Below are 24,738 nucleotides of genomic sequence, written 5' to 3' on the forward strand. Positions count from 1 at the left end.
CCATAAGTTTAAAGTATGCATAAAATACTTACACAATACTGGTTTAGAAACACAAACAATCACATCTATTATCACTTATATTCGGATAAGTTCCATAACTTAAGTATATCTGTGTCTGAGAAAGTGGATCTGTTGGATTATATAAGCTCTTTTTGAAAAGCATATTTAATGTTTATATGTTTTGCTATTATTGGGATCGAAATGAGAGTTTTACCAATTAGGGTATGGAAAATGAAGTTCATCTTAACATCAAGAACAGGTAAGCCGGGTAAACTGAAAGGAATATATATGGTTGGGTGAAGGTAAGTTGATATTTGAACTGTTCCACTTTTAGTTATCTTTTATTATTAAATCATGCTGCATACATTCTCCATCCATACTAAGTAGCTTACAAATGCTTCTGTGTGAGAGACATGGCTAAAAATGAGTCCCTTATGCCTGCTTTATAGCCTATATATTCAGCAACTTAATTGATTTATTAACTAATTTAATTTCTTTGGGACATCCTACTAAACTTCTCATTTTTGCAGAAGACTTTAAAAAATTAGTTCCTGTTTTTGGATAAAAGTACTATATTTAATCCTAAAAAAACACAAGGTAATAATTTCAAAACATCTTAATTTTCCAGTAGACAGCAATGTTAACCATTGCTTTAAATGTTACACATGGGGTCATAAAATATTGCAGGAAAGGGATTTTAGAGATAACAGAGCCAAATTTTTATTCTTTTCTTTTGAGACAGAGTCTCACTCTGTTGCCTGGGCTAGAGTGCTGTGATGTCAGCCTAGCTCACAGCAACCTCAAACTACTGGGCTCAAGCAATCCTGCCTCAGCCTCCCAAATAGCTGGGACTTACAGGCACGAGCCACCATGCCTGGCTAATTTTTTCTATATATTTTAATTGGTCAATTAATTTTCTTTCTATTGCTCAGGCTGGTTTTGATCTCCTGACCTTGAGTGATCCTCCCGCCTTGACCTCCCAGATTGCTAGGATTACAGGCGTGAGCCATGATGCCCAGCTAATCTTTTCTTTTTTCAAATATTTACCTATTATTTTAATGGAGAGCTATGCAATTCAACATTAGACTATATGCTTCATGAGGGCAAAGACTAAGTCTGTTTGCTTAATACTATATGTCTAGCATGTTACACAGTGGCTTATAAACAATTATTGAATGAATAAATGAAGATACTAAATGAGATTCCTTATATGTTGTTGGCACTGGGCTAGGAGCCCAAACATGTAGTGCATGATCCTTGCTCTTAGGGACCTAACTTTCTCTGAGAGAAAAAATTACACAGTTAAGTTGCTGCAATATATGAGAAATTTAGGTGTAACAATTTAAGCATGTCTGGTGATCTATGAAAGCACCAAGCTGTGAGCAGTTTTCTCTGGTTGGTGGGAGCTGGGGGTTGTAGACACTCAGGAAAGACTCTAAAGACAGGTGATATTTGGATTGGGACTTGAGGGCTGAGAAGGAGTTCATCAGGCAGACAAGGTGGGGTGATCTGGACAGAGAGAAGAACATTTGCAAAGATGGGCAACTATTTAAAAAAAGATGGCATATTTGGGTAAAAGGGGTGGAATGGCCTAGAGGCAGGAGCTACAGTTGAGAAATCAAGCCTGGGCTAGGAAGAAAAGGGCGACTTACCCTCTTCATTCATTGGACTTTATTCTCTGGGCAAGCATTCTCTTACAAGGAGTTTGGATTGGAGTTGGAAGAGGCTGGATAATGCAGGAATATCAGTAAGGAAACGTCATACATTCATTCATTAACCAAACATTTTAAAGTATAATGTTTATGATATGCCAGGCAGATTGACTGGGGAATGGGATTTAAAGATGTATACTGCTATCATCTAAGTAAAAGATGCTGGGAATTAGTAAAAGGACATTGGTTGAAAAGAGAAAAAATAAAAGACATATTCTGAGATCACATGAGCAATTGCACATGGAATCACTGAAAATGTAGAAGGGATTTAAAGATGAAACTAAAGTTTCTAGTCTGAGAAAATTTGTTGGATTAAGATTCACTAACTTTTAGTTATTCCTATTTTATAGGAAACACAGAAAACAGGGAGGCAGGTAGAAGAGGATAGCATAGGGAATGGAAGAACAGGAGAATCAATGAGCTTGGTTTTAGAATAGTTACATTTGTGATTCTAATGTCACATGAGTTAGGAGATCAGAGGAGAGATCCAGACTAGAGATTTAGAGTCATCACTATCCATGTTGTCTCAAACACAAAGCATTTAAAAAATAAAAAAGCACCACCTGTACTCACCAGCAAATTGGTATTAACTGATCAACACCTAAGTGGACATATAGGAATAACATTTATTGAGTGTCGGGCAGCTGGGAGGGGGGAGGAGGCGATGGGTATATACAAACATAATGAGTAAGATGTGCACTGTCTGGGGGATGGTCCCACTTGAAGCTCTGACTCGAGGGGGGAGGGGGAACATGGGCAATATATGTAACCTTAACATTTGTACCCCCATAATATGCTGGGAAAATAAGTGCCTATAGAAAAAAAATAAAAAGTGAAAAAAACAAAAAAACAAAAAAGCAAATTGGGCTAAGGTTAAAAACTTGGGCACACCAACATTTGAAGGGTGGGTAGAAGTTAAGAATTTATGGCAAAATAGGAAGAAGAATGTAGACCAAACAGTGCCATGAAAGCTAAGGAAGAAAACTTCAAGAATGAGGGTTTTGGCAAATATGCCAAATGCATATTTGGGAGTTGGATTTCTTTTGAATTTGAATCTAGGACTTTTGTAGTTTTGACGCTAAATGGGTAGTTTCTGATTTCGAAATGGTATTCTGCAATATGCACTTTCTTTTTTTTATAAATATATTTGTCATCTTTGGGCCCCAAGGGAATTTAGCTTTGGTCTCATAGACAGTAGTCTTCCAAATACAGAATGATTTTTCCTCATGACTGCAGTGGGCTAAGGCAACCTGAAACTGTAGTACATACATTGTCTTCCAAGGGAAGTACAGCATTAGCAGTTTGATTTCACACAGTATCATAACTTACCCAAGTTATATAATATAGTAGGCAAAAAAGCTAAAACCTAAAATCCTGGCTTTTGATTAAATACTGTATTTTTCCCTACTCTGATACTAAGTAACACAAAAAATACATACACACACACACACACACACACACACACACACACACGGAAATCAGACTACTTTAGTACAAACACTTAAGTTAATTTCCTGATAGCAAAATCAAAATGATTTTTTTGCCCTGTAACTTTTTAATATTTCATTCCATATCATGGAAGACAGATGACTAGATCACTATCTTCTCTCAGAGAGAATACCATGTGAAAGAAGAACTTGAATTTGTGAAAGATGGATTGATCTCTATTGTTGAATGGCCCTATTTTAACTTTGTGGGAAGAAAACATTGCACTCCAATTCAGAGGAGATTCTCTTTTGGGTCTCTCAAAGGGCCCTGAAGCAAAGTAGTAGATGGTAGGTACCTTGACTTTTTCGAGGTGATCTTGGAGAGAGTCAATGAGGAGATCACCCACCGGCTGCCAGGATCCCTTGATCACCTCAGCTTGGCGCAGCTTAAGGTCCAGCTCATCTGTTGCCTCTTGAAGTTCCTGAAGTCTTTCAAGGGCCTCATCTATTTTTCTCTGCCAGTCAGCGGAGTGCAGGTTCAATTTTTCCCACTCAGTATTGACCTCCTCAGCCTGCTTTCGTAGGAGCCGGGTGACATTCTGGGCTCTCTCTTCAGAAGGCAGCTCTAAATTGGCAATACAACAAGGTTTTAGGGCACACTTATTTTTGTTTTTTAAACATGTCAAAAAGGAAAGAAAGAGAGTACAGTTTAACAAGAGGCCAACCTAGTGATTAATGGCTCTTTTATAATTTGGCATAAATTTTGATACAGTCCAGCACATCTAAACTCTGTCTTCCTGAGTGAATCTTTTCTACCTTATATCAATCAGATAATCTATGGTTCATTCAAACTATTGAGGAGAAAAATGTTAGGATGCACACCACAAGCTCTAATTCACTTCAGTCAGGCTCTTACATTGAAAATTAGCTTGTCGTCTTTTTAACAACAGAATTCCTCCTCACAGATAAACTCCTTTGTTTATTATTTTCTAACTGTTCCAATAATAACTGATTGCTAATCTCTTTTAATGTTTATTTATGAATGTGCAAACAGATTTATGCATGATGGTTTATGAGTCCTTATTCTTCTTCAACATCTATGTTTAGTTTGAATTGATTCTATTTAACCTAGAAAATATGAGAGCTTTCCAGACCCTGGCAGCAAGAATGGATGGGCTGCTCTGTCACCACTGATCCTTCTATCAATATGTTATTATAGTTCCACATTCAATTACCTCTGGGCTCCTGGTAGAGTTTCTCTAGTCCTTCCAAAGGCTGCTCTGTCAGAAATATCCGTACAGTCTCAAGAGTACTCATGATTACAGGTTCTTTAGTTTTCAATTCCCTCCTGAAGGCCTGTGAAATGAGATGAAAAGAAATGCTTATTTGGCTTCTGGCATTCTTCTCAAAATTAATCCTGGGTGCTCAGAACTTATTTATGAAACTCCCAGGTCAATTTCTATCTCCTTTATTTATAAACTGATAGTTATAAAATGACTTTTTTTAAAAAAGGCTTTATAAGTCTTTCTGTTAATGAGGAAACCACTGTGTTTGTGGCAATATTTTGGGGAGAAGAGGGGATCTTTCTAGATAGTTAATGCCGTCTCATTAAGATAAGAGTGCTTCGTTTATATAACCTGACTGTCAAACTTGAAATCTAGAGCTAAAGTTGCAAGGTACACATTGTGAAAACTTAGCACGGCTAATGAGGACTTAAACACACCCAAAACTGAATCCAGAAGAAAATGGGAAGCCTTAAGGGCCATTTGAAGGAACTTAGGTTGTATTGAAGTATACAACAAATCCAATTGATAATCACCAGTTAATTCTGTCAAAATTTCTGATAATGAAGAAAATAATGTATTAACAGTATGCTAAGTGAAAACTCTTAGTACTTTTGAAAAATACCCATTATATTATCTATTGTGACCTCTTTGAGAATAGTAGAAATGTTTTGAGTGGATGAAGGAATGGTGAAAACATGTTAAGTTTCTATAAATGAATATACTTAGAATAGGTGTTTTGAGGCCATCTGGGCCAGTTATCAATTTTAATTTTTAATTTGTCATCTTCTTTGATACAGGGGATTAAGAGAAAAACAAAATGCATAGTTTCTGCCTTTAAGAAGTTTCTCAACCAAAAGAAAGGAGAAAACTAGCACACTAGAAAGAGTAAAAACAGTAAGTTCATATATAATCAAATGCTAAGAAGATTGTAGGGCATACTGTGAGGCTAGGATAAACTAACAAATACTCTGAAACCATTGAAGATAGTTATTCACCTAGATTTCCTGATCTCAGAAGTAAAGTTGTTAATAAATGTATTAAGTGCCTATTACATAAATGCTAATATATTTGTGTAACAACAATAGCAATAATAATTGCCCTGATCTAAAGCTTAATTTTTAATATCTTTTTTCAACTCTGTCTTATTCTTAGCAATGTTGTCTACCAAATTTAAGTCTTGTTCTGTCACTGGGAAAAAAAATTAGTAGTATCCTCCTTTAAATTTCAGATATAACACTATGTTGCAAAAGTGCTCCAGAACTGTACTATAAGACATATTTATTAGCAAAATCTTAGTGGCGTTCACCATTCCAAAGATTCTGAGTCTGATATTTTGCAAAATGATTCATCATCCATAGTTATTTACAATCCAATAGAGAGACGCAAGGTGTTTTAACCAAAATAATGGAGTTCTGTAAGTGAAATATTAGGATTCAGCCTGTGGATGGGGAAGTAATCTCTGTATAGTCAGATATTCTTATACCCTTGAAATCGTACTGGGTAGGTGGGTTAATTACTCTGGTTACATATAAGACTGATTCTCTTTCTAATATTTCACTTGAAATCTCTCTCATTGCGTGTGCACACACATGTATGTATGTATACAGTTCTTGTATTCCTGTATTTTCTTCATACATGTAATTTTCCCAACTTCAAGCAGATTATTTTGCTTCTTCTCTCCATTTGGACTTGACAGTATAGCAACAACCCCTTCTAATTAAGAACTTACATTATAATGAAAGGGTCAAACACATAAATGATTTCAATACAATGCTTTCAATACAAGACTTCCAGGAGAAGATAGTAATCATGTAGAATTCAAAGGCATAAACACGAGATAGTCAAGGAAGAGTAGGTTATAGGGCATTCTGAGAAGAGGAAAATGCAAGTGCAGAGATATAGAACATACTACAGTATGGTGTGTATGGGTATCTCAAGCAGGGCAGTGTTTCTAGAATATTTTAAAGAACAAGGAAAAGAGATGCCCAGAGATGAAACAGGACACTATTATTATCTGGAAATATATTAGACCTTTAAGCCAGAATCTGGAGCTCAGCATTTCTATGACTGTATGTGGCCTGCTAAGATGCTTAGGTGTTGCCTTTTAGGTAATCAGGAACCTTTGAACAGATTTAAGCAGGGAAGTGGCATAGGCATATGTATGTTTCAAATAGATCTCCCTGAAAAAAATTACAAAGTATGTATTTGAGAAGAGCAGAAATGGAATCAGAGAGACAATGAGGATACAACTGCAAGAATTCAGTGAAAGATTATGAGGATCTGACCCAGGGCAATGGTACCAGGATAAAAAGACAGGGATAGGATAGGGAAATATTTAGAAAGTAGAGGTGTGAGGATTTAGTGACTGAACAGATGTTGGAGAAAAGAGAGAGGAAGGAGCAAAGATGACTCTAAATGCTGGGTGTAATCAAACTAATTATATAAGGAAATAAACTTTCCTAGATTTCTCAGTGCACCTATAAAAAGCTCTAGTCTCCTGAAAACCTTCCCACATCATAAGAATGAGATCTGTAGCTATCTGTCTAGTTAATTTCTCTGATCCAAGAGGGCCAAATTGTTATATCCCAGACTACTGGGTTTCTAGGTTAAGCTCCAAGTTGTCAGAAAGGCTGGACTGGCTATCTCTCTAGGTATTTACATTTCACAAATTATGAAGGCCAGACCTACGAGATATTTCTAGCTTGTAAAACCTGAGACACATTGGGCTCTTAAAGAAGTTAGAGTTAGGACTCAGGCTCATTATCTTCCCAAGGAGAACCTTTCAGGAGAAGAGGGGATGGCTGTCTTCTTTTCTTTTACAAGCAGAGAAAAAAATAATTTTTCTTGCTCTTTCGCCTATGGAGTACCTAGCCACTGAAGTAGGAAAACATCAGCATTTATCACATCATCCTAGGGGGAAGTCTTTGGGCAAAAGGAGAGGGGCAGCAACAGTATTTACTGTAAGGTAATTAAAAAAATCTGCTTCTGATCCAGAATACCACAAATGCATTCAGGATCAAATGAATAAAACTTAATATTAAAAACCCAACATGAAGAAGGGAGGGTTCTGTGCATGGGGAACAAAGTAAGGGAGGGTGATAAGCTCAGCTTGGCAAAGTAACATTCCTTCTATAAGAAAGTAATAAAGTCTGATATTTGGAGAGAAGAAAAGGAGATTTAGAGAAAAGGACATTCTCTTAGCCAGCTCATTTACATTGAGTGTCTACATATCCAAGTTTAATGGGGAGACAGAAGAATAGGATCTCATAAGTGAACCAAAAAGAAACATAAGTGGAGAGATTGGGGTAAGTGAGGAGTGTAGACATTTCAAAGAGAGTAAGAGTTTCAAGAAGAAGGCACACAAGCGCAGCTAATCATGATACACAGAGGTAAAGCAAGATGGGCACTGCAGAGTGTTTATTGCACTTGGTGAGAGCAATTTCAGCGGAGGGCAGTGGCTTTCAGAAATAGGTTTGGTTGGAGAGTAAGTGGAAGAAGAAGGATTAGGATTTCAAGTAAAATGTATTTGTTCAATGTTTTTTTTTGTTGTTGTTGTTTTTGTTTTTAATTTTCTGAGAAGGAAAAGAGGAAGAGAGGCCAGGAGGACAGAGAGGATAACAAGATAAAGGGATGAGATGTTCTTTTTAAGATGAGAATGAATTGAAGATAGACTGAAGAATGGAAGCTAGCAGTAGGGTAATTAACCCCACCATGGTTTTCCCAGCAGTGGGTTTTTCAGGATGTGGGACATGCAATGCTAAAACCAGGACAGTCTCAGGAAAATTGGACAGTTTCAGGGAAAACTGGACAGTTGGTCACCCTAGCAGAGAAAAATATATTAAAGAACTTGACAGGGAAAAGTGGAGATAATTGATGGAACAAGATCTGTAAAATAAAGAAATGGACCTTAAAGATCTCATCAAATTTAAAAAGTCCAAGGCACTATTCGATGATACAATTCCATTGTTTACACTGAACAGTAAATAACTCAAGGCTGAGGACCACCCATTGTGAGAGACCACTTGTTTGCCCCTTGAGTTGTTGCCAACAACTTAGCTCCACCACAGCTGCACACTTCATTTCTTAAATATGAGTCACTGAGGATTAAAATTAGTCTAAAGAAAAGACAAAGGAAGTTCTGTCATTACAAAGACATAAGTACCATTATTTTCACATCATTGACTGAAATTAAGAAAAGAAAGTGGATGGAAGAGAGGGTTACACGAATTTCAGAAGATTCAGACTGAATACAAAAGGGGCAAAGAGCCCAAGAAAAAAGGGGAAATAGTTGGTTTAAGAAAATAAGGGGATAAAGAAAATGGTAATGTTTCTTATTATGTGGACAAAACTATAAATAGTACATGTCATTTTAAACATGGTTATATGTCAGTTTCTTCTTCACTGATTCACTAAACAAACTTTAAGTAACTACTTTTTATCAGATACTGTTCTAGGCAATGGACTTCAGTGATCATTGTAGCATGGAGTTTAAGAGACAAAGGTTTATGTAGTAAAAAAAAAAGTAGAATCTGCATTGAAATAATGGAAAATCAATTTTTCAACATCTAATAACTTACCATAAGCTGCATATGGTAATGCCATTTATTGCATTTTAAAAGGAAAGAAAATGAAGCCATTTTAAAACAAAACCAAGAACATTCAGTATGACTCTTTGATACTAAGTGTTGTGTCTCCCAAAGAAAGCCTGTTTGAATGAGGTTTGAGAAAATACATACTCATATATACTGATACGGACTTAGAAATAATAGTTAATTAAAATTTGAAATCAGAGAGGTCAGTTCATTCGTGTGCTGATATGAAAAGGTATCAGATATAGAGAACTTCTCCCACATACACAAAGAATATATCTTAACAGTATTTAGATGTTGGTACTCAAATGTAAGGATAATTACTTCCTGAATCCCTTGAACAGATAAAATTATCTTCTTTAAAACATATCCTCTTCCCCATATCTTTTTTCCACCTTTCCAAAACAGTGAGATTCAAGGGTCCAAAATAGTGATGTGGAAGAATTAGAAGCAATTACTAAAGACTTGCAGCACCTCCATGAAAATAAAATAATATTCTATTATGCAAATGAGAAAATATTAGACATACCAAATTGAATTTTCCCTTCAGCTTCTTAAGATCCATGAAATAAACTTATATGAAGCATGCTACTATAATATTACAACAGTGGTGAATCCCAAGGTAATCCATTTATTTTGAAGGTTAAATTATCTAATGGAAAGAACTTATATACCATAAGTATTGGCCAACTGGTGACTGATTGCTGGCTCATTATTAATTCATTCAAAAATATTCATTTTCAACTTATTATGTATAAGGAAGGGAAGATGCAGGAACTTGATCTTTGTCCTTAGTTTGGTTGAGTAGGTATATTTGTGGTACGTACTTTTATGCTATGAATGTTTTACCAGTGCAAATTGAGGTTCAGATAAGCTAGGGTTTACCTACGGCCATCAGTTAACTAGACACTTAGAATTCAAATCTTGATAATTCAAACAGTAAAAAAGAACTTTATGTAACCAAAACATTTATAACCCCATAATATTCTAAAATAAAATTAAAAAAAATTCAAATCCTGAGATTCTAAAGCTAGGCTGAAAGTATAAAATAAAGCTGAAAGCATAAAATAAAGGCTACCTGAATTATAATGATTTGGAAGCTACATAAGTAAAAAATCCTAATGGCCATTAAGCAAATTAGAAACTTTAAAAATATCTGAAAGTAATAGAGAAGAACCAACTCATGGATTATTTTTTTCTGTTCCTCTTGCTTTCTGCTTAAATATTACCAAAGATGCCTAATAATGCCATAAGTGGAAGGAAGTAGCTCAGAACCATGTATGGAGGGGATGAAAAGCGAGATGCTGATTGGTTTGATGTACCTCAGAGAAGAGAGGGACAGAATGAGAGCTTTGGCCACAGGTGCTCACTTTACAGGGAGAAAAGCTATCTTGCTTTCACCTAGAGACAGGGGATGTGGGACCGTATTACTATGGATGCATGCAAAAGCCCTTGCTTTTCAAAACACAAATTTCATTGATTCCCAATGTACAGTGTGCCTGGACCTGAATTTTACCTATATTCCCACTGAAGTGGCAAAGCCATTCAGAATAAAATCTTGTGGAACGACTACACATCATTTCCTTATTTGTAGGCAGAACTTTCCAGAACCATCATGGGAGGCAGACGGAAGTGGTGAAAAGATCATTGTCCTGAGTGGCAGGAGCCCTCGGTTTTAAGTCTGGGCTGGGCCAGAACCTGGCAATCTAGAAAAGGTCATAAAATCTCCCTGCCCCTTTGCTCATTCATTTGTAAAATGTGGGCATTTGTTAAGTACTTTATCTAAGCTGTAATATCCAGTTCTAATATTCTATAATCAATGATCTTATCAATGTTTAGATCATTAATTGGCCATAGGCCTGTTCTATTGTGACGATTTGAAAGAGTCTCTGTTAAGCATCATTACTAATGATAAAAATTATAACCATAACTTGGCACACAGTATATCCTCAATAAATACTGTTGAATAAAATATAGAGCATCCAGTTAGAAAACCAAGGTGTGTTGTATGTAGGCCAAGTTGATTTAGATGCAAAATAGACTTGAAGGTGAAAGCCTGGTCTCATGAATCATTAGAGAAAAGAATAATGCTGTCAATTTGGAAAAATGGAGATATTTTCTTCTGGGCCTACTCTTATGTTCCAGATCCAAAGCTGAGTGTCACCATTGAGGTACTGGGTGGAATTTCCTCAAGAGGTAGCCATATTACCTCTGCCTTCTTCATCCTAGTGATTTCTTAAAGGAGATGTTCATGTCCAAACCCTCAGAAGTCCATGGTTTGAACTACTGCTTGGGACTTTTCTTGTAGTCTGCATTGTTAGCTAGGAGAGGAGAGTAACACTAGACAGATCCTGAAATTTAGAGTGATCCAATAATTCTATTCATTCAACAAATGGTTACTGAGCAGGCATAAGACAAGGACGTTGACACAGTCATATCTGTAATTTGATTAGTATTTAATAGTTTTATCATCTTGTATTATCATTTTAGTTCCCATATTTTTTCTACTTTGTTTCTATGCCTCTTATATTGTTGTTAGGTCTGATAAGAAAGTTGCTGAATACATTCTGTTACCATAGTGACTTTCTTCATTTAAATATTTGCCCTATGTATTGAGTACCAAAAACATAAGAAATATTTTAGCAAATACTGATTTAGGGACAGTCAATGGCCAATTAATTTAAAACCAAGATCTTGGAAAAGGGCAAAGATCCATGGCAGGGTAGCAAGAATGTTGCCTTCAAGAATCTAAAGCAAATGCATAGGGATTCATGAAAGAAAGAAATTTGAAGAAAGAGGCAACAGAACAAAAAACAGCAACACGGAGATTTTTGTTAATATTCATTTAAGACAGCTAGTATTAGAGAAGTTATAAAAATGGCCACCTGGGTTACAAAGAAAAGATCACAATAATCTTTTTTTTAGTGTGGTAAGAACACTTACTGTGAGCTTTATCTTCTTAACAAAATTTTTGAGTGCATGAATCAGTATTGTTAAATACAGGTACTAGGTTATACCGCACATCTTTAGAACTTACTGTCTTTCCTAACTGAAACTTTATAGCCATTGAGCAACAATCTCCCACCCCCAATCTCCAGGAACCATCTTTCTACTCTCTGCTTCTATGAGTTCTACTACATAATCACCTTTAAATAAGATGAAAACAGCTTCATCTTATTTTCATTTCACTTCTGAATAAAAGTGACGATAAAGGATTATAGTATCAGATATATTATATCTAGCCATTGTTTCAGATGGTCAATAATATGAACAACATTAATTTATAAATGAGATTAAATCAATTTGAAAAGTCAATGAATATATTCAAGCCTGAAATTAATTTTTTTAAAAATCTAATTTATTCAAAGAAAAAACATTTTTTGAGTGTTTAGGAGGCAAATATGTTTAACAAACTCTTTGTTGAGATTTATTTTTTCTGGAAATCTTTTAAAATAAAAGTTATATTTTCTGAGATCAAGGGCATAGGCTAGCATAGAGTCCAGCCTGCTTGCTGGTCTGTGATACTATGGAGGAATAGAGGAATAGTTTAGTGCCCACACAGCATCTTGAACAGCTGTTTGACTCTCAATCCTAAGGCTGGGCTGCTTCCAACAACCACTGGGGAAGTTATTTCCTACTGACAATAATGTTGTTAAGTTCTGAGTTGACCTTGAGAAATTACTGATGAAAATTCAATCTGTTCCCATGGCCATTTAGAAAATTAGGTCTTAGGTCATTGAGCTTAAACCTTAAATTTTGGAAATTCCGTCTAAAGTGATAGTACAAATGAATGGATTATTAGGAAACACTGTGACAAATTAATTTATATCCATTCTCAAGAGACTAAGCCAAAATTTGAGATTGTCAAGTGTGAACAATTTCTGAATCATACCATTTGTCTCTGTCTATCAACATAATCCAAAAATGGAACCCTTGATTCACTCCAAGCACATACCCTCAAACAAGATCATTGCCAAGTCTTTCTCATCTCCATAAATGGCACCATCATTTTCCTATTTGTTCAAGCCATAGACCTCAGAGTCATCCTTGACTCTTTGCTTTCTCTCATACTCCACAGTCAATCTATCTTAAGTTCTATTAGCTCTATCTTCAAAATATATCATGGGTCAAATAATTTTTCACCATATCTATCATTTCCACTCTGTCCAAGTCGTCATTATTTCCTTCCTAGATGACTCCACCACCCTCCTTTCTCTGTGCTTTCAGTTTTGCTCCTCCTATAGTCAATTCTCCATACAGCAGCCAGAGTCAACTTCTAAACACATAAATCAGATCATATCACCCCTGCTGAGAGTCCTCCAGTGATGTCTTATTACACACAGAATCAAATCCACCTCTAAACTACAGCCTACAAGACCATTCATTACCTGGCCTTTACCTCTCTCTACAACCTACCACTGTCTGCTGCTCTTATTTCCCTTGAGATACACAGCCCATCTTGCTACTGCTGGAATACTCCAAACCTTTTCTTACACAGGTTGTCTTTTGGCTTTTGAATTTGCTGCTCCTTCTACCTGGAATACTCTTTACCCAAGGTCTTTTGTTTGGCTCACTCACACAGATCTTTGCCCAACATAACCTCCTCAGGCCAATACTCCTCAGTCTTTCTCTATCCATGCTTTGTGTATTTTTTCTTCACAGCACTTACTACTACCTGACATGATTTTATATATTAAATTATTGGTTCATTGTGTATTTCCCTCACACATAAAATTTGAACATCCGTAAAGGCAGATACTTGTTTTCTTCAGTATTATTTCCTTAGCCCCTGGCATAACGAAGGCACTCAATAAATAGTTCCTGAAAGAATCAATAAATTCTGGAAATCTGAGTTATGGTATAATTTCTCCTAAAATACATTTATAGGGGAAAGGAAGGACACGGGGGTTCATTTGTAATTAAATGGATAATGTGTGTAAACATGCTTTATAAAAGCAAAACACTATACAAATACTATTTTTAAGAGTATTTGTCAAGATATCAAAATATTTTGACAAAGTGAGAAAGGAGACCGTAGTAGAGAAGTCAGTTTGTAAATTATTCACATTTCATCTTGTTATAGTCATTAAAGAAAAGCAGCGATTCCTAGATGACTAGTTTAAGTTTTGATGATATAGCTCATTTTTAGAACACTTAGACTTAGTTTTCAGACGACTCAAATGCCTAGAAATGCAGTTCTAAAAATAATTTTTAAGTCTTCTCTATTCAGCATCCCTAAATACGACTGCATAGGATATCAAAGTTACACAAGAGTGGTGAAGAAAAGATCAAAAAGGTGTCTATTTCCTTCAACATACATAAGAAAACATCTTAGAGTAGAACTAAAAGTGAACTCTGCAGGAGAACCAAACTTGTTTAGAAACTCCAAGAGGCCAGATCACTGAATGTTGGAATGAATCACTCTATCCCAACCTTTCCTTGTTTTTCAGAGGTGATAGGAAACAATGCATTTTTCTTAACAGAGTGTTGACTTAAATCTTGACATTCACAAATGGCACTCAAAGATATTTTCTACGTCCCATGGAAAGAAAACTCAGAGAACTCATCAAGCTAACGTATATACTAAAATGTACCCAGAGTAAGGAGGCCAGAATTGATAAGAGAATTAGCCTAAATAAATGTATACACTACAACGTGATTTCAGGATAATTTTATTGAATTTCTAAACCTCTCCCTCACTTTGTGGTGACTTCTGAGGAAATCGAACATGCATAATATATGACCTGACAAATGAACAAGTAAACTACTTTATTCAAGCCTTTTCATTTGTCAACAGCATCCAAGCAATAATGGCTTTCTGTCCACTCTTTTAATAATGTATGTATTGATTACTTCCATCTAAATCTTAACCAGAAAATCTCAGGAAGCTTTGAAGGTGTCCTTAACCATCTCTAGGGAAGGGATTGTAGAGATTTTTAAATTGAAAGATGAAAACCTAAGTACAAACAATTTCATTAGTAAAAATGCAAACAAAAAGTCATTACCTACAGTGTTCTTGTAATCAAGATCTAATCTTCAATTGGATTTGGGGTAGGAGGAAGGGAATTAACTAAACTAATGGTTTATTGCAGTTCCTCTTAGAAATTCCCCACTATGATTTGCTCCTTTAAAACTCTCTTTAGGTTAATCACAGAAGTAGACAAGTAATAAATATCACTTTAGTGACTGCTCAAGTAAAACAAAGGAAGTCAGTTTCAAAAATATATCTGGACCAGAATAATACACACTAATTGAAAACGAGTCAGTCTAGTGAGGCAAGTAATGAGGAACTGTAAAAGCCAGGATAATGTATTCAAAAGATATAAAAATTGGTCAGTTTATATTTGCTAAGGCACATTTGAGCTTTAATTATTTATAACACTTCACCGCATATGGAGCATTATTTTGTTAATTAGTCTTGAGAGCCATTCAGTTGCAGTTATTTTGCTGCCCAGCTGGTTTGGGGAACATAGATCCACTCCCATGGGTGTGAAAATTGCTTTGAGGAGTGAGACTGCAGTCCCCAACTACCTTTGTGGACTATCTTGGAATTTTACCTACAGGAAAACCATATACCTCTATATCACAGCAATTGAAACTGACTATATAGTTTCCCTACAAGAAAAGGGTACAAGACATATGATATTTTGCTACAAAATATTATCATTAATCTGAAATTGTACACAAAAAGAATATAAATTACCTGTTTTATAAACATCCTGATTCATAGAAAATGAAAGTGAAAATGAGCAATATTTGATTATAGCTTCACCTTTTGACATTTTAATGTGATTTGTATTCCCATAAAAAGCAACAACCAAAAATATTAATAATCTACAATAGGTAGTAAGCAGATGATTTAAAAAAGTGATACTCAAAATACATAGAGAATAAGTTTATGATTATAAGTCACCCATCTTGATACCAAGCATTCTATATGAACAACCATTGAATCAAGAAACCTATAAAGAGCAAGAAAATTTATAACCTTGGAAATATGGCAAAGTAAAACAAAAGTCTACAAATACAAAATCTGTCAATTATTAGATCTTGATGGAGTTTTGTATTCATTGTGTTTCCTTTCTCTCTTCCTAATTAAATTCAGAAGATCCAAGAGAGAGACTCATTTTCAAGGATTTTTCTTTGTTTTTTTTGTCTACAGGCAACAAGAACATCGCTAACTAGACAGCCCTTCCATTGCAACTATGAAAGGGCTACCACATAAATGTGACAAAATTCTGAGTAAAACAGAGTGCTAAATTGTTCTCTCATCAACATCCGGAAGTGATGATGTTCTTTGAGGAAGGAAAGTGTTTTGTGTCAAGGATTTTTCTCAAAAATACCAAGAGAAGCTTGAGAAAGCATTGGGCCAGACTACAAGTAAAAATATTGTGTACCAAAGTAGCTCTATATAATTTACAAAAGGATGCTTAGTTGGGAATAAAGAAAAAAGTCTTGCAAGAAAGGAAGGAACATTGCTCTCTATTTTTTCTTTCCCTGCCCTTGGTCTCAGTAGACTAGAGAAGAATGGAAAAGTTTAATATTATTTGATTGCTTGTTTTTTTTTTTCCTTCTCTGCTTTCCTTTCTTCCTTGATTCCTTTGTTCCTTTATGTATTCAGTGTCTACCATGTATGAGGCACTTTATCAGGCAGCACTGGGTATAAAAATGACACTTCCCTCCCCCCTCCCAAGAAAGCTTCTTGGAGCATATGGTTTAGTGGAATGATTGACATTAATCAAATAGTTACACATATACATAATGATAAAGAATGGTAAGTGATAGAAGTAAAAGTAGATGGTGATATGAGAATGTATAAAAGGGAGACATGGTTAATGTGGGCATCAGGGAAAAGCTTACACAATGTCTGAGCCAAGATATAAAGGATTATTAGATGATAACCAGGACAACATTATGAATGGCTGGGTGTTCGTAGAAAGGGTTTCAGACAGAGGACCAGCTCCACCCAAGAGGAATATGGAGAATTGGAAAAATCAAAAAAAAAAAAAAAAAAAAGAGGGGGGCAGTATGGCTAGTATCCAAATAACAGGGGAAGACTAGTAAGAAAAGAGAAGATTGAGGCCAGACCAGCCAGATAGGGCCTTTTGGCTCCTGCTGAGGATTTGCGTCCTTTCCCAAGAGCATTGAGAAGCCACTAAAGAGTGTTAAGATGAGGACTGACAAAATTCATTTTATGTTTGTAGACAGATTGCTTTGACTGAAATGTAGAGATTACAGCATAGGCTGGCAAGAGCAGGTGCAGAAAGGTTAGGAGAAATGGCCTCTTATAACTATGATGATGACAGCAATAGACAATTAGAGTCAAACAATATTTTGAGGTGACCCAATGAAGTACTGGCAGGGGAAGGGTGGAGGTTGGTCTTCAAGTCCACTATGTTGTTGTCTGGGTAGGAGAAAATATTTAATATTTAGTGAGAATCTCCAAGTGTTGGGGTTTTGTAGATTATAGCAACAGAAAGATAAAAGAGCAAAAAATTTCGGGTTCTGAATAGAATTATTAAAATGTTTCATGATTGAATCTACGCTGTACTTGGAAGGAGGTAAAGATGGAGGAACAATGGAACTAATGTAGAAAACACAGAGTTATCAATGAGCTGGAAGTCATGTTTAAATTCAAGAAAGGTAATAGGTAAGTATCTGAGCAAGCACCCTAGCCAAGTAGGGATTAATTAACTTCATTCTCGTGATTGTTACCCATAACTCTAGGATAACCATCTCCCAAAATCACATTAAATGATAAGTACAAACATTTACCACCAAAGCAAGCAACCAAAACCAGTAACCAGGGATAGAGAAACAGTATTTATAACAAAATTCTGGCTATAAAGAACCATGACAATTATTTGGACTAATTTCCTCATCCTACATAGCTGAAGAACAAAGTAGCAACCACAATGCAACTTATGAAGGAAGATGACTAGATTCTCAGTCTCATGACTGCTAGTGTACTTGCCCAGTGATTCATTTTCTTCGGTTTCTGGATCTAGAATAAAGTTCATCTTTTGTAGAAATTCTGCCTCATTTAATACATTCTACTTAAAATACTCATCCTTCTCAAAGAATGCTCTTCTACACAGACACCAGAGTATTTTGACTTTTTATTCAAAGTTAGAACATTTGAAAAATACAGCACCATTAAATTTCACCTTACCACAAAAGCTATTTAATATTCTGAATTATATGAAGGGGAATGGCTAAAGGAGAAACTGGCAGTTTCCTTGGCATTATTTGCAAAGACCCTGGGTCTCCCCTCATACTCTCTTCCCTTCTAATCTCCTATATCCTCTTCTCCAGAACAATATAAACCCATGACCTTTCATCAAAATGCCACTTCGTGTCTCCACAGAGATCTTTCCTTTAAGTGCTGAACATATAAAAGCAGTAACATTTTATCAAGTTTTTATTATTTGCTGGTAATTTATATGGTTTGCTGCTCATTTCTTTTCATGTACCTTTTATTCTCATTCCCAAAACACTTATTAGTATCCACTCTACACCAGACATTTTGCTAGGCTCTAGGGTCTTAGAGGTGAGCAAGAATAAATCGCTGCCTTTCTCACTTAGAGCCTGGTAGAGAAGATAGAAATGTAACTCAAAACAAAACAAAAAAAGAAATAATAGGTCACTGTTGGAAGATGCCAGCTATCAACTTGTTATTCTGAAAATTGGTAGGGTAGAAACATTCCTCTTTCCCATCTTATATGAACAGTATCCTGGGTACCCAAATAGTGAATGAGTACACGACATTTTTTTCATAGACCTACTCCAGTGAATAAATGAAGAAGGAATGATAGAGATAGGTAATTATCACATTGCAACTCCTAGCCACTGATCATTAATAGCTGCTAAAAGTCACACACACAAAAGAGAAAACAAGGCATCATGTGCCTTCTGAAGATGTAAGAATATACTAACAGCCATGAGGCAGTCTTGCCAATAATAACAAAAAAAGCCTAAGCCAAGTATGATCAAATCTATAAGAACTACACTGCTTATTTAACAGGTAGACACTAGCCACATCTGGCTACTGAACACTTGGAACGTAGCTCTGCTGAATAGAGACAGGCTGTAAATTTACATTTTTATATTGATTGCAGGTTGAAAGGACAATAACAATTGTATTCTAATTCTGTAAGATGTAACCATTAGGGGAAACTAGGTGAAATGTACAGGGAAATTCTGTACTATTTTTGTAACTTACTATTAATCTACAATTATTTCAAAATAAAAAGTAATCCAAAAGGGGGATTTAAAAGACAAGTTAATCAAATGTAATGTGCGGACCTTATCTCAATTCTTATTTAAACAAAAGCCAGAAAATATTAAAAATGTATGACACATGTGAGAGAAATGGAAATTTGAATACTGTCTGGACATTTGATATGATGGTATTATTGATATTTTTAAAGGATTATAGTAGCACTATGATTACTTTAAAAGAGTGAATATTTTTTAGCATTTTGAAATATGTATAAATAAAATGATACATGTCTGAGATCTGCTTCAAAATAATGGTGGAAAGGGTAGAGCTATAGAAGAAATAAGCTTGGCCACAAATTGATGACTGTTGATGTCTTGATGGGTACATGGATGTTTATTATAGCATTATATCTACTTTTATATATGTTCAATATTTTCCATAGTGGAAAGTTTTTTAAAAAATAGCCAAAATAGATAGGTAATTTTTAAAAGGGTAACTATTAACATAGATGCCTTTGACATTTCAAATATAATGACTATTTATAATCGACTCTTGGATGAGAAGAGTAAAAAAGATTTCTATTCAAATTAATTTTAAATGAAACTAATTTGTTTGTTTGTTTTTTTTTATTTACCATTTTGGTGAGACAAAACTAATTTTAAAATAGTCACTGAGTGCTTACTATATGCAAGGCACTAGGCTTAAAAATGTCCTACCCTGTGTACATCATTCTGCTTCTGAACTGCTGGAAAATCGCCTCCAATAGGTGCCTGCCGGCTTAATTCATCATCTTTCAGCTGTAGCCACACTAGAAGTTCCTGAAGAGAAAGGTGCAGACGCTTCCACTGGTCAGAACTGGCTTCCAAATGGGACCTGAAAAATAACAGGAACAAATTATGTCAGAATATCTAGAAGTACAATTGTTGATTCTAATAAGTCCATTAAATGTATATTGGTTGGTTACTTTCATAGTGTATAAACCTATTGTGAATTACCAAGCATTCATCAATACAAATCTGGCTACCTTTTTTTGAGAGTCATCAAATTGGGGGTATTTTGATGGCAATTTTGAGGAAAGGCAGTCTTTAGCCATATGTTTATTTCCACATGCAGAATTCTGAGACTTTTGGCATGAGATACATACTGGAATCGATTGCTTTCCCATACTGTTTCAGTCAATGATTCTTAATGTTTCTGGTAGAAAAAAAATTGGACTAAGTGACTAGTAAAAAACACCCAGTTTTCATGTGACTCATGCTAGCACTGGAATTCTTTCTGCTTTGAGAAATGAAAAGGTCTCTCCCCACATTTTGACTTTTCCATTTCTACACCCTAGGCAGCCTTTTCCATTGACTCCTTCCTTCTGGCATCTGTTCCTTTCTGTTCCTCTTCCCATATGCTTCTCCTTTTCCTCTACCCTTCTTTATCTGTGTGCACCTGGGATTTGTTTTCACCAAGTTCCAACATTTTCCACTTTGTTTCCTCTGTGTAAAATGTACTAAGACAACAACTCACGTGGAAGAGTAAAATCAGACATTTGTCTAAAAGCTTCCTCCAAACATGAATAATTTAGGCAAGAGACTGAGTGCTTTACCATCAGCTGTATTTAGAACATGTTAATCCTTAGAAGCTATTTAAGAATATACAAATGAGTGATCTATGCTATAAAATCCACATTTTACTTGAGGACGAGCAGCTAAATTAATAAAATAAATCATCGTCCAGAAAACAAAAAGGAAAGGCAGAATATTAGCAAAGCTTTATTTTCAGGTAAGTTAGGAATTATGCTGCATCACTCATACATTATCAGTAATTACTAATTAATTCATAATAATTAGTTCTGCTTATAACAAAAATATAATACAGTCTCTATTGCTTCAAAGATTGAAATATAAAGCAAAATAACCAAGTAGAGCAACATTTCCCTTGGACATTTGGTAACTTAGCCTGACATTTCAAATACAATTTTCCTTCTGGCCTTAGTCAAATAGAATCACCAAAGAATACTTATCTCCTGAAATTAAATTATTCCAAACTTTCTGAAGGATAATTTCATGATACATGGAAGTCTTTAAAATGTGCAAATGCAATGACTCACAAGCTTAAATTTAAGGAATTTATACTAAGAATATAACTAGAAAAGCATAGAAAGATATAGATGGAAAATGTTATTTAGAGCATCATTTATGATCGATAATTAAATATTCAATACTAGAAAATTGCTTATGAAATGCAAAAATCTAACCTAATTGTTTTCAAATGCAATGACACTTATATATGTTTTACACTACAAAATTAATGAAGTTATATATGAATTTAATTCAGCGTCTCAATTTAAAAGATAATAGGGAATTGATTACATATATATTGGTGAATTCATACAATGAAATCCTATGTAATGTTCAATATGATGACATGAGCAAATATTTATGGATATGGAAAAGGTGATCATATCAGTTGCTAAGTAAGAAAGCAGATTACAGAAATGAATACAATCTATTTTTTTGATTTTTCTAAAATGTGTGTGTATATATGTGGGTGTATATGTTTGTCTATGTATGAAAAAATACTGGAATGATAACCAGGTTATCCCTCAGAGGTAGATTTACAGGTGATTTATTTCTTCAGCTTTATACTTCTCCAAATTGTCAAAAAGTTTCTGTCATGTACAATATAAACAGTATATTCAAAGAAATGAAGGCATTTCCATCAAATAAGATAAATTAACTTGTTCAAGACTCCAAGGATATTATTATCTAATAAATGAATCATGAAATACCATAAACGTCATGAATTAAATATAATAGTGGATTCAGATTGCATATGGTGTAGAGGTCAGTTCATTTATGTTTCTGTTCCCTCCTTCTTTTTCTGTTATCACTTTTCTACGATAAGCCTAAGTGAGAATTCCCCATGCAAGATTTTAGCTGTTTAATGGCATGTAATGAATACTGGTTATAGGGATTCCCTGGGGTGTCTGGAATTCACAGCTTGGTCCCCTTGAGGGTGAAACAGGCTGTCAAGTAGGAAATTTTGAAAGGTAGGCAGGGAAAGGCAGAGTCCAGACATGGTAAAGCAGCAAATGGCAGAAAAGACACTGATTAAGTAAATATTTATCAAGTGCTTCTAAGTCTCAAGGGGGCATTGGGAATAGGGAGAGGGGGAAGGGAAGGGAGAATATAAAGATGCCTAGTGTCCCTCTATCTGATAGAGGAAACAAAATTTCACGGTAGTGGAGAGGTTTACAGGAGGATATAGTGAAGAGCAGGCTGCCTATGGTGAGATCTCAAGCTGCCGCTTTGTATATATAAGGAAGTGCTACAACTCCAGTTCTGGCTTAAATGGTGCTGCCTAATTATTACTGGGTCAATGAACCCCTTTGTGTCCCCTAAGAGAGAAAAATAGCTATGAGACTTAGGGATTTCAGTTCTAAAGTTTTCAAGAGAAACTTAACAGCATGTGGTGGGTAGGCTGTTAGAAGTCAGGGACACAGGACAGTCAAGGGAGTTAAGAGCAGCAACAGAAGGACCTGGAACCATAAAAGATGAAATGCTCTCATATATTTGAGTAAGGGGACTTTTCCTAACGCGTGGAGTTAGGTAAAATTTAAGAATGTTTGATCATCTTAACTATATATGAAATGGTTCTCTTTTGTTCTGCCTAAAGCATAAGAGTGAAAGGAAAAAATATGAGGACATAAACTTAAGCAAAAGGCTTATAAAGGACAGAGGACACCGGGTAAGGGCTGGAAAGGTGAAAGTCAGTTAGACAATGGCTTCTAATTTAAAACAATGCGTATAAAGGTATTCATTCTAAAGCTCTGGTTCCCAAACTTTAGTGTGCATAAGAAACATTCGAGTAGCTTATTTAAAATCCAGATTGCTAGGTCCCACCCCCACAATTTCTGTACTGTTTTTTTTTCTAAATTTCTGTACTTTTAACAAGAATCTGTAATTTTAACAAGAACCTTCACACCTCTGCAGGTGAGCTCTAGGATCATTCTTTGATAAAGAATTTATTAAAGTATTTCTGATATGCCCCAAACATTACTTGTTGATCTCTACAAGGCAAAGGTGGTATTTGTCAGTGACATGATTTTGAAGATCTAAATGTAATGAAACACTATGAGTTCAGAAAATATTTTCTTTGACTATGTTAAACTTGTGAAATGTTTTCAAGACACGTTTCTAATACATTTGTTGAAAGCAGCTGCCCTATTTTTATTTTTATGAGTGCATAGCAAATATTCCTAGATGATTAACCTATGTTCGCATTTCAAATGTTTATTCCTGAAAATGTTTTTTTGTATTTTCAATGATTTTTTTTTCTGGTTATAGCATAGGCTATTAGGGCTAGAAGAAATCTGAGAGATTATAGTTCAACGTTTTTGTTTTGTGAATGTGGAAACCAAGATGCAAAGGTACAAAGACAGCTGCTGAAAAATGTAACTTGAGCTGAGACATATAGACATGGAAAATGTAAAGTACAAACATTTCTTAGATGAGGAAATCCTTAACCTTAACCATTTGGTTAAAGCACTTGATTTTAACCAAATGTTTTGGATCCCTGAGCAAAAAGGCTTCTTGGTATTAAATTAAATTTAACTTAAAATTTCCTTTGTACATAGGAAACTGCAATGTAACTTAGTATGCATGCAAAGTGCAACCTAATTTAAGATTACATTCTTGTAACAAATAGCTAAGTATCAGCCAATCACAACAGCCAAGCTTCAGCCAATCACAGGCTGCCAACTTATCAGATCATGTTCATATAAGGCAAATGCCTCATTACACCATGCCCAAATCAGGCAAATGCTAATGCTGAGCTGTAACAAGTAAAGATGTTTCTGTATGTCACTTTCTTTTTCTTTTTATAAATATTGCCTGTTGACGTTGCTGGGTGGAGCTCTTTGAACCTCCTCTCCTATTTCTGAATGATGCCCAATCCATGAATTGTTCTTTGCCCAAATAAACTCTGCTACACTTAATTTGTGTAGTTTTTCTTTTAACATTGTTAATTGTCAAATATACTACTCTATTTACTCTTACCTACTCAACAGAAAATAAAAGATGTGGTTTGACGGGGAACAGTTAGATTCTATCCATTTTCTATTAATCTTTATTAGTGAAGACAAGGGCTTAGGGGTTACTAGCTTTTAATAAGGAAGATGCTGATCTTTAAAAACTAGATAATTTCTGCAATTTGTAAGGTTTAAGTAAAATGCAGAAACTTTAGGTGTTTGGGGATATATTGCTTGGTCTTTAAGGAACTCTTCAGTGTCAGGACTCTAAGAATTATAGGGGCTGATAAAGTGATTGTTATTCTCTAGACACAGATATTTCAAGTGTGATTTGGTTGAAACGTAGTTTGAAATCCTTAATAAAACTTTACTCTGAAAGGTATGTATTCTTAAAGCAAAATGTGTTATATTGAATTCATTTTTCACTTTGACTTCCTTCATAAAACTAATGATATATCCTTGTATATCTTTGGTACCCTTGT

The 24,738-nt window shown here is 35.1% G+C and overlaps 1 protein-coding gene across 15 annotated transcripts in view; it reads right to left on the minus strand.

Annotated features, from left to right (window-relative positions):
• The window catches only part of DMD (dystrophin), a 2,109,452-nt gene that overhangs the window by 336,478 nt on the left and 1,748,236 nt on the right, over positions 1–24,738 (minus strand). For all 15 annotated transcript variants that reach the window (XM_012756891.3, XM_012756894.3, XM_012756895.3 and 12 more), the window contains 3 exons: positions 19,953–20,109; positions 4,375–4,495; positions 3,496–3,764 (listed from right to left, as the gene is read on the minus strand). In XM_012756891.3, the coding sequence (XP_012612345.1) occupies positions 3,496–3,764; positions 4,375–4,495; positions 19,953–20,109 (547 nt within the window). The remainder of the gene's footprint in view (positions 1–3,495; positions 3,765–4,374; positions 4,496–19,952; positions 20,110–24,738) is intronic.

Source organism: Microcebus murinus, chromosome X, assembly GCF_040939455.1.
Source record: "Microcebus murinus isolate Inina chromosome X, M.murinus_Inina_mat1.0, whole genome shotgun sequence".
NCBI classification, from domain to species: domain Eukaryota; kingdom Metazoa; phylum Chordata; class Mammalia; order Primates; family Cheirogaleidae; genus Microcebus; species Microcebus murinus.